This window comes from Lactuca saligna, chromosome 2 (assembly GCF_052625555.1).
Source record: "Lactuca saligna cultivar CGN05327 chromosome 2, ASM5262555v1, whole genome shotgun sequence".
Lineage (NCBI taxonomy): Eukaryota > Viridiplantae > Streptophyta > Magnoliopsida > Asterales > Asteraceae > Lactuca > Lactuca saligna.
Genome location: NC_136418.1, coordinates 110,592,015 through 110,605,342, shown reverse-complemented (window position 1 = coordinate 110,605,342; position 13,328 = coordinate 110,592,015). Strand labels below are relative to the sequence as shown.

General features: G+C 27.6%; 2 protein-coding genes across 2 annotated transcripts; one reads left to right on the top strand and one right to left on the bottom strand.

The window, feature by feature from the left end:
• Positions 1–3,349: 3,349 nt before the first annotated feature.
• LOC145029004 (uncharacterized) lies at positions 3,350–5,843 on the top strand. Its single transcript, XM_078977660.1, has 7 exons — positions 3,350–3,489; positions 3,676–3,750; positions 4,065–4,117; positions 4,214–4,319; positions 4,406–4,993; positions 5,082–5,173; positions 5,627–5,843. The coding sequence occupies exons 3-6, from the start codon at positions 4,070–4,072 to the stop codon at positions 5,147–5,149; spliced, it is 810 nt and encodes a 269-aa protein (XP_078833786.1). The 5' UTR covers positions 3,350–3,489; positions 3,676–3,750; positions 4,065–4,069; the 3' UTR covers positions 5,150–5,173; positions 5,627–5,843.
• Positions 5,844–10,546: 4,703 nt separating this feature from the next.
• Positions 10,547–10,909, bottom strand: LOC145029980 (uncharacterized). Its single transcript, XM_078978425.1, has one exon. The coding sequence runs from the start codon at positions 10,907–10,909 to the stop codon at positions 10,547–10,549; it is 363 nt and encodes a 120-aa protein (XP_078834551.1).
• Between the last annotated feature and the right edge of the window lie 2,419 nt (positions 10,910–13,328).

Below are 13,328 nucleotides of genomic sequence, written 5' to 3'. Positions count from 1 at the left end.
AAATTGGGCCATGTGTTGGGCTTTGGTCCATAGTTTGACTTTCGTGCCTTTGGATTGGGCCTTGGACTAAATAAAGCTAAGTTAAGGGTAAAGTGGTCTTTTTTACCCCAAGCATGGACTTATGGTTATGTATTGGAACCCAATTATTAATTGGGTGTAGTTTTGATGTTGACAGTTTGGGAACCTGTCAACCAGCAGCTAGAGTTTTATCCACGAGACTTCAGGTGTGCGAGGTGAGTCTCCTCACCATATCGATGGGTCTAAGGCACCAAGGCTAGACCATTTTATGATATGTGGTACATTAGGTGAAGTAGTGTTATGTGGCATGTTAGCTGGTTATATGTTAGGAGGTATGCTAGTTGTATGTGTGTTATACTTGTATGGAAGACCATGGGAGAGACCATGACACTTGGATGTAAGACCATGTGGAGAGCCCATGTCTTTCCTATTAAAGACCATGTGGGAGCACATGATACTTGGATGTAAGACCATATGGAGAGCCCATGCCTTACTTACTAAAGACCATGGGGGGATCCCATGACACTTGGATGTAAGACCATGTGGAGAGCCCATGGCTTCCCTATTAAAGACCATGGGGGAGCCCATGGCACTTAGGTGTAAGACCATGCGAGGAGCCCATGACATGCTAGAGTAAGACCCTGGGGGAGCCCACAACATCCTTATATGTTTATATGATTGACTTGTGTATGCTAGTTGATTATGTGACATGTGGTACGATAGTTGTTTATGACAATATGTGATATGCTAGTTGTCTTTGTAATACTTGAATGGAAGACCCCGGGGGAGCCCGTGGCAGTTGGATATCAAACCATATGGGGAGCCCATGGTAATCCTTATATGTTTATATGCATGACTTAGGTAATTGTTATGGTTTATGTAGCTTCTATACCTAATACGAATTATATGATTATGTGGATTATGTGTGTATGCTCTGGGGTACTCACTAAGCTTCGTGCTTACAGTTTTGTTTGTGGTTTTAGGTATCATTGTTTTGGAAAGAAGGCTCAGCTTGATCGCAGCACACACACCCGTGTTTTCCGCATTATGTGATTTTTGGACGAACTCTAATGAATGTTTTACTTAATGATGATTTGAAATGTTTGAAATAAATGGTATCAATGTTTTAACAATATTAAAAATGAAAATTCTACCGTTGATTTTTGGGTCGTTACGATGTGGCTAACGTTGATAAATTATTACGAAATTAGGGCAAAAATAAAAGAAAATATAAAATACATCTCAGAGTTTTAGGGCTTATTATTTATTTGTTCACCTATTTTATTTATTTTATTTTAAACAAAATGTTACAAGGGAAAAACAAAGGCTTGATCCTGCATATCATCCATGATTTTATTTGTTTTGATGATTTTGGGATACTCTTATCTATGATAATGATTTCTTGGAACTTGTTTTGTATACTTATGGATTTTAGGATGTTTTTAAAATTGAAAATTTTTCGATTATTTTTGGGATGTTACAAAGAAGAGCCAACATCAACCATAAAATTTACATTTTATAATTGGCACCCAAAATTCTAAAATACCATAATCATAACAAAGAAATCATACTTAACCCGATGGAGTAATTTAAAGATGGACCGATTCAAATATATAATTCATATAAGAAGAAGAAATTATTTAACGATGGACCGATTCAAAAAGATGATTAAGATAAAAAGAAGAAATTAAGCAGTTTATGACAAATATGATGGTAAAATTGAATCCAACCAGATTAAAGAACGATTTAAGAGGAGACAAAAATATTCGACAACATTTGTTTTACCTATTGTTGGCTAACTGATACGTAATTAGAATTGTAATCCAAAACACATACCCATCATTATTATCATCATCATCATTATCATCGACGTACTTCTAGTCGTCACTATAATATTCATCTTGATAAGAAAAACCATCGTTTACATGTTGTATGTCATATTCCAAATCTATCGTGTGAAAAAAAAATAAAGATTAAATATCAAAATTAGTTGAACAACTTATCAAATTAAAACAGAAATCTATTATAAGAGCATCTTCAATCCTATTTCTGTTATTTCCTTCATTTTCCACATTCTTCTCCAACTTATCCCCATCTATTCTTCCATTTTGGGGAATATGAATAGTAATACACCAAATATGGTGTTATACAATTAATTTCTCTCAAAATAGGGATTAACTTTGTGTTGTCGGTTTTAGACTTTCTGTTTATATATTTATACATTTCTAATTTATTTTTACCTACCGATTATAATTTAAATGTAATATTTAATACTTATAATATTTTGTTATTTATTAAATTATACTAACTGATTATAAATATAAAGTTTGTGTTTTGTTCATCAAATTCTTCTGAAAAGTTAAATACATATTGAAATTGTAAAAAAAAAAACGATAACATATTTTACAAAAATTTATAAATGTGTTATAAATATAATCTTATTTTTTTAATATTATTGTAATGGAAAAAATATAGATTATATTTTTGTTAAAACAAAATTAGTAAAAATAGTACATTTGACAACTTATGTAAGTTGGAAGAATAGAATATATACTTTTTAGTGTAAAAAACAGAATATATGCCGAGATGAAATACTATTTATCTTATTTTTTTATTCTATTTTTGGGAAAAAAAATGGGTTGAAAATGGTTTAAAGAGACATTAATAATTGTCATTATCTTATTGATTTTAATTGATTTAAATCTGTAGTTTTGGTGGTATATTAAATGGCCGAAAATAATGACATGTAAAAAAGATTCAAATTTAATGAAATAAAAGTAAGTTGGTAATTCAACTATAAGATTAGAAACATTTTGAAGAAGCATGTGATAAACATTGATTCATTTATTATAATAGAAATATTTAAAACTACAACTAAAAAATAAATATATCACATACCTAAATCATAAAACATTAACAGTTTTGATGATGACAATCTCTAACCAAGACATTATTACATTTAACATGTTCTATCCATTCAAAATTTTAATGATATGATTTTGAAGGTAATAAATTAAGATTTAACGGGTCAAAAGATGCAACCAAATATATTCAAAAGTTTATCCTGCAAAAAAAGTAATGCTAATATTTTAATGATCAGGATTTCTAATAGCATATATTAATATAATAATAGAAAAATGATTACAATATTTTATTGAAATAAAAGAAAATTAAACGTAAATTGGTAATTTATTCTCAAAATTAATGTGAAAAAAATTGATTTATTAGAATAGGATAAAGTCATCCAGCTGGTCAAAATAAAATCCCACTTGTTCTTCTCCGAGTCCAACACGAGTCATCTAATGACGTAAAGAGTCCTTCCTGCATACTTCTTTCAATTCAAGATTCTGTTTTTCTTTTCAAATTCAAGAACAATCTTTATCTTTATCCGATTATATATTCATGAAACAATCGTTTCAATTCAAATTTCTGTTTCTCTGTTTTTCATTGGATTCATCTCGAATTTCTCAAGTAAGCTTCTTCCACTTCTGGAACACACACAATACTCTGTGTCAGATTGCAATGCTTATTCATAAATCATAACTCAATTCATTGTTGTTGAGATTAATCGTTTCATGTATGTGTTCTCTTCTAGATTAATGTCTTTCTTCTAAATCCAAAGTGCAACCAATCGCGCTCATACTTCCTTCAATTCAGGGCGCCAACTGGAATGTGCAAATTTCACAACGAAGACGACACAAAATTCTGAAACTTCTCTCTCTGGTTTTCGAGGTTCGTAATATCGCAAATAAACCTAGAAGATCAAATGCATAGCAATACGATTTAGGTTTATCCATGTGTCGATTTTATGAATTTTATCTGTTTATTGTTTCTGCGATTGAAAACCCTAGGTCAATTTTCATAAAAGAATTTCAATTTTACATTTTTCTATCATTTCGCTTCAATGGGAGATTATCCGTTCAAGATGAGTTAAACCCTGGTTTGAGTTATATGCGACTATTTTCCCAATCATTACGAAGTTCTCAATTGCTAAATTTATGCAACATCTTTTCATTTACTCACTTGATTTTAACGATTGTTTGTAGAAAAAATGTCGTCCGGAAATCACAGAAGGATTTCCCCAGAAGAAGTTCAGAATGTAAGTTTTTTGATTCTTGATTGCGTTTATTTACTACTTTCGATCTTTGAAATTCAATGATCATAATCTTTTTTTTATGGGTATAATTGAATTTAGGTAAAAAATCAAATCGAACAATGTCTATGGAATTACATGAACAAGAAACAAGCGATGGATATTCTCTATCAGAAACAAAACATCGAGCCTATCTTTACAAAGCTTGGTATATATATCGCAATTTGAATTAATTTTCTAATCTCTTTTCATTAAATATTCATGATTATATAATTTATAACTACTTAATTTCAGTTTGGGAGAGGCTTGAAGAAGAAAATCAAGAATTCTTCAAGACTTACTATCTCAAGTTAGCGTTGAAAAATCAAATAACGCAATTTAACGATCTGCTTTATCAACAAGCTGTAGCTGATTCAAATCAAGCGAATAACCCACATGGAGTTGCGTGTAATGGATCTCATTTACATGGAAGTAATTTCGGTTTCCATCAAGGAGTGAATCATAATAATGTTGCCGTGAAGGCGGAGAACATGCAGCAGTACAATTTTCCGGCGGTCGTGCAGGGCGGGTTTAATGGTGGTGGACCGTTTGTACAGTCGGTGATGCAAAATGGTCCGGTGAATATGGCGGTGGGTACTCAGAATGGGAATGGGGTTGCAGTCGGTGGGACTGAAGGGTATTTTGGTAATTCGAGGTTTTTCTATCAGGCGACTCATGTCAATGGCAATGGCAATGTCAACGTCAATGGTAATGGCAATGGAATGGAATCACATCATGACGTTTCATCATTCGGAAACGCGAATTCCATTCCGGTTTCATATCGGTTAAATGGAACAGTTATGGATGACACTCTTTCGAGAGGTGACTTTACTTACACTACAGGTTTTCTCTCTCTCTCTCTCTCTCTCTCTCTCTCTCTCTCTCTCTCTCTCTCTTATTTTGTGGTTAATTTTTATGTGTTGTTTTTCAGGAGAAAACAGCGGAGTTGGCAATATATCAAGAAACTTCGATTTTCAGAATTTTGGGAGAGATTCGTAGAACAATAAGAGTCAATAAACTAAGGTAATGATTGCAATTGTCACTCCTTGATTTTGAAAAAATTAAAAAGTTTTTAGTCAAGACACTTGTTTTTAAACTTATGAATGTGTAACAAAAGATAGGTATGGGATTTAATAAATTAGAAATTGATAGGTCAATTGAAGAAAAAAATTACCAAAATGACCACATTTTTAATTACATTTAACTTATTATATAAAAAAAAATACATGTATTAGTTTTAGTAAATCACATCAGTTGAAAGATTTTGTTAATACATTGAAAGTGATATACTGTTGGGTATTATTTGATATTACTCTATTTTAACTTATAAAAGAAAACAAATTTATTTTAATTTTTGTAAGGAAAATTGATGGGTTAAATTAATTATTCTTTTTAATTTGATATTTGTAGAAAAATATAAGTTTTATAAACAAATAAGTTACTTATTTATTTATCTATTTGTTTTTGTTGCTGCAGGTGGTCAATTGTAAATACTAAATACAAATCTTTGTAAATAGTAATGGAAGGAAGGATTATGCGTTTCAAGTCTTGTAGATATAACGAGTTCAAAGAATTTGTAATCATTGTTTGGTATTTGACATTACAATAAAAATAAAATCGTTACGAAAGTTAGAAAATCTAACATGTTCGTTTTTTAGTTCGTTAAAATATAGTAATTTTATGAAAGATAAAACAAAATATAATAATAGCAGCTTTTATAACTCAAAATTTTGTTTGAAATTTTAGTATAATTACCACATACGTTTTTTTTTCCCCTCAGATTTATATAACAAGATTTGTTTAGTTGTATACATTAAAAGAAAAAATGGATATAAAATGTAACATAACAATAAAAACACAAATAGTACCCTCGTAATGCAAATGCGAGTACATATTAAAAACAATAAAAACACAAATCTACTCGAATCTAAAATCGTCTTCAATGTTTTATTCGTGCTTTATTTCAATCATGATTATCTTATGTTTACATGGTTCAATAATTATTAAATTTAAAGTAAATTATATAAATAGTTCACTTGGTTTTGGAATAAATTACATGTTTTATTTTTAACTTTTAACAAAAATTTATTAATTGGTCGGTGTAGTTTCAAAAATATCGTATTTCAAACTAACGATAAAAAATGTCATGTCACTGATATTTATAGTTTCGAAACCATGTAAGAATGATCATTCCGACGTTAAAACTAACTTTTCAGCTACTTTTTTATGAAAAGACAGATTTACTCTTCAACCAAATAGACAATATATAACAAACCTCAAGGACCATTCGTGTCATTTTGAAAATTTGAAATTACATATATATATATATATATATATATATATATATATATATATATATATATATATATATATATATATATATATATATATATATATATATATATAGAGAGAGAGAGAGAGAGAGAGAGAGAGAGAAAGAGAAAGATAACTATAATTAACCAAAAAACTAATGAACCAATATATATATATATATATATATATATATATATATATATATATATATATATATATATATATATATATATATATATATATATATATAGAGAGAGAGAGAGAGAGAGTTAGGTTCATGTGAGACGGTCTTATTTTGTGAGACCGTGAAATGTATTTTTTTATTTTATTTTATTTTTTAATTTTTTTTAGTTAATTCGAGTTCCGAAAATAATATTTAAAAAAAGAATTTTTGGATTTTTCCATTTATTTTGCATTTTAAAATTAATTTTTAAAATATGTCAGTGTAATATTCTATTAGAATATTTCACGTATTTAAAAAAAATAGAATTTATTTTTATTTATTTTTTATTTTTTTATTAGTTAATTCAAGTTCCGAAAATAATACTTAAAAAAAAAGTTTTTGGATTTTTCCATTTATTCTGCGTTTTAAAATTATTTTTTAGAATATGTCAGTGTAATATTCTATTAGAATATTTCACTTATTTAAAAAAAAAAAAAAACGGAATTTTTTTTTTTTTTTTTTTTTAGTTGATTCAAGTTTCCGAAAATAATATTAAATTTTTTTGTTTTGGATTTTTCCATTTATTTTGCATTTTAAAATTATTTTTAGATTTGGTCTCACGGTCTTACAAAATTAGAATGGTCTCAAATAAACATGAACCTATATATATATATATATATATATATATATATATATATATATATATATATATATATATATATATATATATATATATATATATATATATATATATATATTACAATTTTTTTTGCCAAAAAAAATCATAATATACATAAAAGGGGATACAAATGTTTATTAGTTATTTAAATAAAAAAATTACGAAACCGTAGGTTTTTGGGAAACCTACGGTGTACAAGTGTTTAGTGCACAAAATGTGCAATAAATGCTTATACACCGTAGGTTTCCATAAAACTTACTGTTTCGTTTTTTTATTTTTTTAATTTTAAAATATACGATTACAAGTCGACAATGCACAATCTGTGCATTGGGCACTTGTACACCGTAGGTTTCGTATGAAACCTACGATTTTATATATTTTTTTCGTTTTTTTTCAAAAAAAATTTAACCACATATATAAAACCTACTCCTAATCACAAATATGGTAAAATTTTGATGAAAAGTAGACAAACCTGGTTGTTCTTCGGGTGCTTCATTGAGAGAAAAAGTAGCCAAAACAAAGAAAACAATAGGCAAAATGACGTAATCTGAAAAAAATTTCATTATATACTTTGGATTAATAGGCCACGAAAAAGTAAACAAGCCTGTGAAATAGTAGTTCATTTGCACATAATAGTAGTTTTCTCAATAAAATAGCAGTCAAAGGCGTTAACCGTAGTCAACCCTAAGTTGACTACGGTTTTGTGGGCTATTTTTGACTAATTGGTATATTTTGGCTATTTTTTGACAAGTGATTAACAAAAAAGGCTAGATTAGTAATTAACCCTTTTTTTATTGATTCATTAAAATGAATAGTAATATTTGTTTGAATATCAAAAGTACGTTAAGTTTTGATTGAAATCTATCAAAATCCGTTGGATATATGCTCGCTCGGATTTTTGTATCCTATTCAAATATGACAAAAAAAAAATTAGTTAAAAAAATTAATTTAATAAAAGTTAAATTAGAATTCAAAATATAACTGATTAAAACAATATTATAAAAGTGGATTTTACTATCTCATCTATCTATCAAGTTTATATCTAGTGATTTTACTATATTTGGGTTTGAATCCGAGAATGATTGCCACAAACGGATAATACAGACTTTTAATGTGTAATCATCTTTCATATTATCCAATTCGTTTAAGAAATTGATGCTCTAGGCATACATTGTTACTATAAAAAAAAAAAAAAAAAAAAAAGCAAAACACATACTCTGGATTCTACTTTATGTTTATTTGGAAAATGTTTTGCAATACAACAAAATATTCTCAAACAAAACACATATATGTAGCTTAAATAATTTTTTGTTCTTGATTGAGAAATAGAGCAAAAAGGATAAGTAAGAAGTACATACAGTTAGTAGACATATCCTGTCGATGACAATGTTGGGGAACCTTTGCTCTTGTTTTCAGCAAAGGAAAAATGACAAATTTTCGTGTAAATTGATAGTCAAAACATTTCTAATGTTATATAGAAGTGAATTAAGAAGAAAGATGGGAAGTAAATCAACTCAAATGTAGTTTAAATTAAAAAAAAATAAGATATCAAAGGTTATCACTTCCTAAAAAGGAGTCGATTGAAATTAGTAAATTGTTTGTAACCTCAAAATTTCATACAAATTTTAAGAAAATGAATTTCTTTATTTAATGAATAGGGACCATTTATGAAACTTATTAAAAGAAATAGGGAGCATATATGTAAATTTAAGAAATAACACCGAAAAGTAAATGATAATGAGTAATAAAGTTCTTTATTTATAGAATTATTAGTTCCTTATTTTAAAGAATTTTGACGGAGTTGATTATTATAGAGAGACTTTATTAGAATGAATATGGTAAGTTTTAAAATCATATAAAATAGGTTATTAGTTACAATATAACATGAGCAACACATGTAACCTAATCGACATATTATATGAAGGAGGTGCAAATTAGGAATTTAACATTGAAGGGGGATTGTTGTTGAAAGCTACACGTGACGGTTAGGATTGTTTTATTAGAATGGTAGATATCAGTCTAATTACTTCATATTAATTTTGAATAATTGCCAAAAAAAATAACTGAATTATATTCCTTTTTTAATTGATTTGAATTAAATCATTTACATATGGCAGATAATAAGGTTCCCGATTTTAAAGCATAAAAAGATATTTTCGGAACAAATCAAAGGTTTAAGGATATGGGTACAATAGTAATTTGACTTTCAGATGAAATGGGCAGGAAACATTGTTGAGGTGACCGAGAAGATATGCCATGTGGCATAAAATAGACTTTTTATTAGAGAGAATTTTATAGATGGGTATGTGAGTTTTTGATTGGTCAAAAAGTATTTGTTGGATAATTATTTAGCAGTATATAAATATTTGCATATGATTTTTGTCTTATTTTAACAAATGCTTTAAATTTGTTATCTGACTGGTAATTTGTATCTGGTTATTTATGGTTGTAGTAGAGCCTTGGGATAATTTATGAAACCTAATATTTGTATTAATACTAGGTTTAAACTCGTGGAACTCCACATTTAATAAATTAAAATAGAATTAAACTTTTGATAGTGCAATAAAAGAAGATATCAAATTTTAGAAATAATGAAGAATAATGATATTTTAATTAACATGAATAAATCAAATACAATAAAGTATTATAAATTAATTAATTAATATGATGGATGAAGTGTGATACACGAAAACTAAATAAAAGATGGTAGAAAAACAACGTTTATAAATTCCCAAAAACTTCCTTGTAAACGACATTGGAAGTTTTATTTGTGAGATTACCATCTTTATTTAAAATTAACAATTTTAATCTGTCCCTGATTTTAACTCTAGATTAGGCAACATACAATTGACCATATGAAAAGATGAGATGTTTGAGAAACAAACCAACCTTGGATAATGACTGTCCCTGACTCTTATTAACGATCATTGCAAAACATACAGCCAATGGAAACTGTCTTTTTCGGAATTTGAAGGGAATTTTCTTTTCTGATGGAGTTAAAAGACATTCTTGGAATAAAAGTGCGGTTTTCAATATTAGTTCTAGATATGATACGTGCCTCAATAACACGTTTTCCTAATGATATCATCTAGAGTCTTGTCCCATTACACAATCCATTTTTCTGATCAATATTTCTCAGCAACATAACGGGAACACCGATTTTTAAAATTAACTTATGGTTTGGTAAACCAGATACTTTCAGACCATTTAAAACATCAGGTGAATATAAATTTGCATCAAACTAATCATGTAAAAATTCAGATTGGCATATAGTATCTAAGCTTAAGTATTCAATCTCATCTCCTAGAAACTTAGATAGCAAACGATTGTTTATTTCCTGAACCACTTCATTCTTTGGAGCAAGTATTGCTCTTTCTTGATAATAGCTTGTATTGTTATACTTTTCAAAAATTGAAGGATACACGAAGTCGATTAATGAACCTATATGATCATGTGGATCATTAATGAGAATATCATCTGGAATATCAATAACCGTTTTTCCATCGATACCACCAAGTTTGCCTTCTCCTATATCCAACAACCATTTTGCAAAATATCTGATTTTTTCTATATCAGATTGATCCCTTTCAACAGTTAGTCTCATGTTTTTTTGTTAATTTATGGATCTTTATGTGTTTCTATAAATATGAAGAACTTAAAGAAGCATTAACAATGCTTTGTCGACTTCCACCTAGAATAGCAGGTAGAATCTGTCTGAAATCTCCTCCAAAAACAATAACTTTCCCTCTAAACGGAATATCTGAGTTGCTAGAATTATCAGACCTGAATACATCTTTCAAACTTCGATCTAAAGCTTCAAATGCATGCTTCATGTGAGACGGCCTAATTTTGTGAGACCATGAGATGCATTTTTTTATTTTAATTTATTTTTTAATTTTTTTTAGTTAATTTAAGTTCCGAAAATAATATTTAAAAAAAGAAATTTTGGATTTTTCCATTTATTTTTCATTTTAAAATTAATTTTTAAAATATGTCAGTGTAATATTCTATTAGAATATTTCACGTATTTTAAAAAAAAATAGAATTTATTTTTATTTATTTTTTATTTTTTTATTAGTTAATTCAAGTTCCGAAAATAATATTTAAAAAAAAAGTTTTTAGATTTTTCCATTTATTCTGCATTTTAAAATTATTTTTTAGAATATGTCAGTTTAATATTCTATTAGAATATTTCACTTATTTTAAAAAAAAAACGAAATTTTTTTTTTATATTTTTTAGTTAATTCAAGTTTTGTTTTTTTTGGATTTTTCCATTTATTTTGCATTTTAAAATTATTTTTAGATTTGATCTCACGGTCTCACAAAATTAGAATAGTCTCAAATAAACCTGAACATATATATATATATATATATATATATATATATATATATATATATATATATATATATATATATATATATATATATATATAATCCTACAATTTTTTTTGCCAAAAAAAAATCATAATATACATAAAAGGGGATACAAATGTTTATTAGTTATTTAAATAAAAAAAATTACGAAACCGTAGGTTTTTGGGAAACCTACGGTGTATAAGTGTTTACTGCACAAAATGCTTGTACACCGTAGGTTTCCATAAAACTTACTGTTTCGTTTTTTTCATTTTAAAATATACGATTACAAGTCGACAATGCACAATCTGTGCATTGGGTACTTGTACACCGTAGCTTTCGTATGAAACCTACGGTTTTATATATTTCTTTTCGTTTTTTTTTCAAAAAAAATTCAACCACATATATAAAACCTACTCCTAATAACAAATGTGGTAAAATTTTGATGAAAACTAGACAAACCTGGTTGTTCTTCGGGTGCTTCATTGAGAGAAAAAAGTAGCCAAAACAAATAAAACAATAGGCAAAATGACATAATCTGAAAAAAAATTCATTATATACTTTGCATTAATGGGCCACGAAAAAGTAAACAAGCCTGTGAAATAGTAGTTCATTTGCACATAATAGTAGTTTTCTCAATAAAATAGCAGTCAAAGGCGTTGACCGTAGTCAACCCTAAGTTGACTATGGTTTTGTGGGCTATTTTTGGCTAATTGGTATATTTTGGCTATTTTTTGACAAGTGATTAAGAAAAAAGGCTAGATTAGTAATTAGCCCTTTTTTATTGATTCATTAAAATGAATAGTAATATTTGTTTGAATATCAAAAGTACGTTAAGTTTTGATTGAAATCTATCAAAATCCGTTGGATATATGCTCGCTCGGATTTTTGTATCCTATTCAAATATGACAAAAAAAAATTAGTTAAAAAAATTTAATTTAATAGAAGTTAAATTAGAATTCAAAATATAACTGATTAAAACAATATTATAAAAGTGGATTTTACTATCTCATCTATCTATCAAGTTTATATCTAGTGATTTTACTATATTTGGGTTTGAATCCGAGAATGATAGCCACAAAAGGATAATACAGACTTTTAACGTGTAATCATCTTTCATATTATCCAATTCGTTTAAGAAATTGGTGTTCTAGGCATACATTGTTACTGTAAAAAAAAAAAAAAAAAAAAAAAGAAGCAAAACACAGATACTGGATTCTACTTTATGTTTATTTGGAAAATGTTTTGCAATACAACAAAATATTCTCAAACAAAACACATATATGTAGCTTAAATAATTTTTTGTCCTTGATTGAGAAATAGAGCAAAAAGGATAAGTAAGAAGTACATACACTTAGTAGACATATCCGGCCGATGACAATGTTGGGGAACCTTTGCTCTTGTTTTCAGCAAAGGAAAAATGACAAATGTTCGTGTAAATTGATAGTCAAAACATTTCTAATTTTATATAGAAGTGAATTAAGATGAAAAATGGGAAGTGAATCAACTCAAATGTAGTTTAAATTAAAAAATAAGATATCAAAGGTTATCACTTCCTGAAAAGGAGTCGATTGAAATTAGTAAATTGTTTGTAACCTCAAAATTTCATACAAATTTTAGGAAAATGAATTTGTTTATTTAATGAATAGGGACCATTTATGAAACTTATT

What these genes read in the sequence shown, in the direction of transcription:
- LOC145029004 (XM_078977660.1), top strand. Translation starts at nt 4,070, where the DNA reads ATGTCGTCCGGAAATCACAGAAGGATTTCCCCAGAAGAAGTTCAGAAT. An exon ending in CCCCAGAAGAAGTTCAGAAT is followed by an intron (nt 4,118 to 4,213) that starts GTAAGTTTTTTG and finishes AATTGAATTTAG; the next exon opens with GTAAAAAATCAAATCGAACA. An exon ending in GCCTATCTTTACAAAGCTTG is followed by an intron (nt 4,320 to 4,405) that starts GTATATATATCG and finishes ACTTAATTTCAG; the next exon opens with TTTGGGAGAGGCTTGAAGAA.
- LOC145029980 (XM_078978425.1), bottom strand. Translation starts at nt 10,909, where the DNA reads ATGAGACTAACTGTTGAAAGGGATCAATCTGATATAGAAAAAATCAGA.